This window comes from Phascolarctos cinereus, unplaced genomic scaffold (genome assembly GCF_003287225.1).
Source record: "Phascolarctos cinereus isolate Bilbo 61053 unplaced genomic scaffold, phaCin_HiC Scaffold_9;HRSCAF=440, whole genome shotgun sequence".
NCBI classification, from domain to species: Eukaryota; Metazoa; Chordata; class Mammalia; order Diprotodontia; family Phascolarctidae; genus Phascolarctos; species Phascolarctos cinereus.
Genome location: NW_027556402.1, coordinates 15,743,993 through 15,747,162, shown reverse-complemented (window position 1 = coordinate 15,747,162; position 3,170 = coordinate 15,743,993). Strand labels below are relative to the sequence as shown.

Here is a 3,170-nt window from a genome sequence, read left to right as displayed (position 1 = left end):
CCTTCAATCTTATCCTTTATGCCCATGTGTTTAACTCCCATGTCTGTTTGCTTCTCTGAAATTCCTCTAATGTGTATCTAGTTTTCACCATCTCTCAGGTGAGGTGCTGTAGTATTTAAAAATTATGCACAGCTCATTTTCAGTCTCAAACTGTCCACGTCGGAATGTGGACATTTGAAAATTGTTTTTTCGTGCACATTTAATAGCAGATTATGGTGTGTATTAAGAGAGCATGACATAGCTTTATGTATGCACTGTGATTTATTGTGCCTTTTGCTTTAACATTAATATCTATGGAATTTATTTAGCCTAACTGTTAAATAAATGGTTATGTCTGGGAAAAAAAACTCTCATCCCTCATGCAAAGCCCATAGAGCGATTATTGGCCACACTGCAATCAACTTGTCCAAATAATTACAAACTGAACCTTCAGAAACCAGATCCTGAATAAGACTTTCTTTCCTGGAAACAATAAACAACGTACATTTTGACAAGGAATTAACCCAGGCAGACAGGAGGCCAACAATAACCAGAAATTACTTGACCAAGGTGAAAAATTCATTTTTGTTTTTACAAGGCTACGTCCTCGAAAGTTAAAAAGGAAAATTGGTTCGTAACTAGAATGAGAAATTTATTGGTTCAAAATACATTGCTTAGAGCTTAAACTAAGCAAACTAACTTTATTTCAACTTTACGCTCTTTTTCACTCCAGCACGAATGCCAGACAGTTCACCGGCATATCTGTATTCTTCCGTGCGAACCGGACGCACCTGACCCCTTCTCCTGATTTTGGCTCTCCTGAACTTCTCCCGATGTTTCACTCTGGGGTTCCTGTCCACTTTCTTCCTTCGGGGCGTGAGTCCCTTATTTTTGGCAATCTGGTAGGTAATGGCTCTCTTTGCATTCGGCTCTTCGGGCGCCTCTCCCTCCCGGCCCTCGGCCGCCTCCTCTTTCTTCCTCTTCAGTTTCACTCTCTCTTTCCACCTCTCTGTACTGCTTCCGAGCGGCTTCCTCGTCCACGTCGGAGTCATCCTCGGGGCCTGGGGCTGCACTCACCGCGGGAACCTTGGAAGGGAGCTTCGGCTTGGGCCTCCTTTTCGGGTCCGCGGTCCCTCTGCTGGCCGCAGCGCCCGGCGACAGCAGCCGGCGGACCTCCCCGGACAGTCTGCGGTCCACCAGGGCCAGCCGGTTGATCAGGTTCCGGTAGGTGACGAGCCTCTCGATGACGGGGTGCCCGTGCACGGGGGCGCGCCGGGCCTTGAGCACCAGGTAGAAGCAGATGTTGGAGCAGTAGTGCAGGTAGAGGCTGTACTTGGTCCGCAGGTAGCGGCTGCCCTTCCCGGGCGGCACCACCCCCGCCTCGGTCAGGCGCAGCAGCGGCTCCAGCTCGTCCCTCAGCTCCCTCAGCTTGGCCTTCAGGTCCTCGATCAGCTCCAGCAGCTCCGGGGACTCCCTGCGCAGCAGCTTCAGCTTCTCCTTGGCCGGCAGCCTCTGCGGGTCCGCGACCACGCGGGTGCGGGCCTCCTCGGCCCGGGGCTGGGCCTGGGACGCCTCGCCGAAGGCCTGCACCCAGCTCAGGCCGAAGTCGTCTTCGTGCAGGGCCTGGGCCAGGCGCCGCTGGATGAGCTGCGCCTCCTCCTCCTCCTCCCGCTCCTCCTGCTCGGCCTCCTGCTGGCTCTGCCGCCCCCCCGGCCCTTGGCGGCCCGGTAGTCCGTGTCGTAGTAGAGGTTCTTCCTCCGGCCCCACGACAGGCTGGGGTCGGCGTCGGCGTCGTCCGCCTCGCTGAGCGCTGAGCTGCCCCCCACGCTGTCCGCATCGTCCTCATCCTCCTCATCCTCCTCCTCGGCCACGTCCAGGCCTAGCACCTCCTCCTCCTCCTCGGGGTCCTCTGCCCCGCTCTCCCCGTCGCTCCACGAGGCCGCCAGAGCCGCCTGCGACCGCGCCTCATGGAAGGCATCTACCTGGTCCTGGAAGTAACTGGGGTCTCCCGGGGACGGCGGCGGTCCCTGCTCTTCCTCCTCCTCCTCCTCCTTCTCCTCTTTCTGGGTCCGAGCTGGCCGGCGCTGCGCGACCCCACGCTTCCGCGCCTTGCCCACCATCGCGGCAGCGGCTCCGGGAACTGCTCGTGGCTCAGAAGCAGCCTATTCCCGCGCGGCGCCGACACCGGACGTCCGGGAGAGATTCCGCCTCGCTTCCGTTCCCAGAATGCTTGGGCGCGAGATCGCCTGGGGCACTTCCGTCGACGGCCGTTGGACGTCATCTCCGTCCACGTACTCTTGAGCGTCACGGACTTCCGGCGCGCTCCCAACAGCGCTCCACATGGGCATGGCGGCGAAGCAGGATCTGCTTCTTGCACGAGCGCGCACGGTCACGTCAGGAGGGCGGGGCATCGCGAGAGCTCGGCGCTGCGTCGCGGCGGGGCGAGGGACTGGGGGGGTGACTTCCGCCTCCCTGCTTAGCGCTTCCGCGCCATTGGACCATTCGGCTGTCCATCAGCGAGCGGCGCCTTTAGCTGTTGCCGGGGGGCCCGCGGGCTTCTGGGAAAGGCCCGAGCCTGTGATTTCCTCCCCGAGGGCAGGAGCATCGCCCTCTGCCGACTAAGACCCACAGTGTGAGGGGGTGCTCCAGGCGCCTGGAAGGGGACCCCAAGTAAGGAACGGGGCCTGGGCCCGGTGGGTCACCGGAGGTCAGTCAGGGAACGCTTATACGCCTACTGTGTGGCAAGCGCCGTATTAAAGCGCTGCACATACCGAGCAAGGCCAAAGACGGTTCCTGCCCTCAGGGAGCTTACAGTCTGACAACAAGCTAACCACTGTGTACGACCGAGCCGTGGGCAGGATAAGGAGGCAATCGGAGGGAGGCCGCAGGCATTAAGACTTCCCGCGGGGGCTGGGATTGAGCTAGGGCCCGTGGGAATGAAGGAGTCCAAGATGAGGAGGGAGAGAGTGCCAGAGTCCCTCCACCAGTGCAGGTTGCCACCCCTCCTGCAACCCGCCGGTGCTGCTGGGGACGGGAAGTGACTGCCCAGGGTGACCCACGCTCCCAAGCCAGGCTTGAACCCTCCGCCCTTTCCCTAGTCTCGAGACTATCCTCTCGTGCTCCTTTTTCGACTTTTAAAAAAAGTTTACATTTAGAAATTCTGCATCGGGCCAGCCCCCGAAAGACGATTT

At 58.9% G+C, this 3,170-nt stretch overlaps 1 protein-coding gene across 1 annotated transcript; it reads right to left on the bottom strand.

Annotated features, from left to right (window-relative positions):
• Positions 1-610: 610 nt before the first annotated feature.
• UTP3 (UTP3 small subunit processome component) lies at positions 611-2,205 on the bottom strand. Its single transcript, XM_020988522.2, is given in 3 exon segments — positions 611-977; positions 979-1,686; positions 1,689-2,205. Coding segments are annotated over 3 exon segments (1,416 nt in total). The 5' UTR covers positions 2,100-2,205; the 3' UTR covers positions 611-680.
• Between the last annotated feature and the right edge of the window lie 965 nt (positions 2,206-3,170).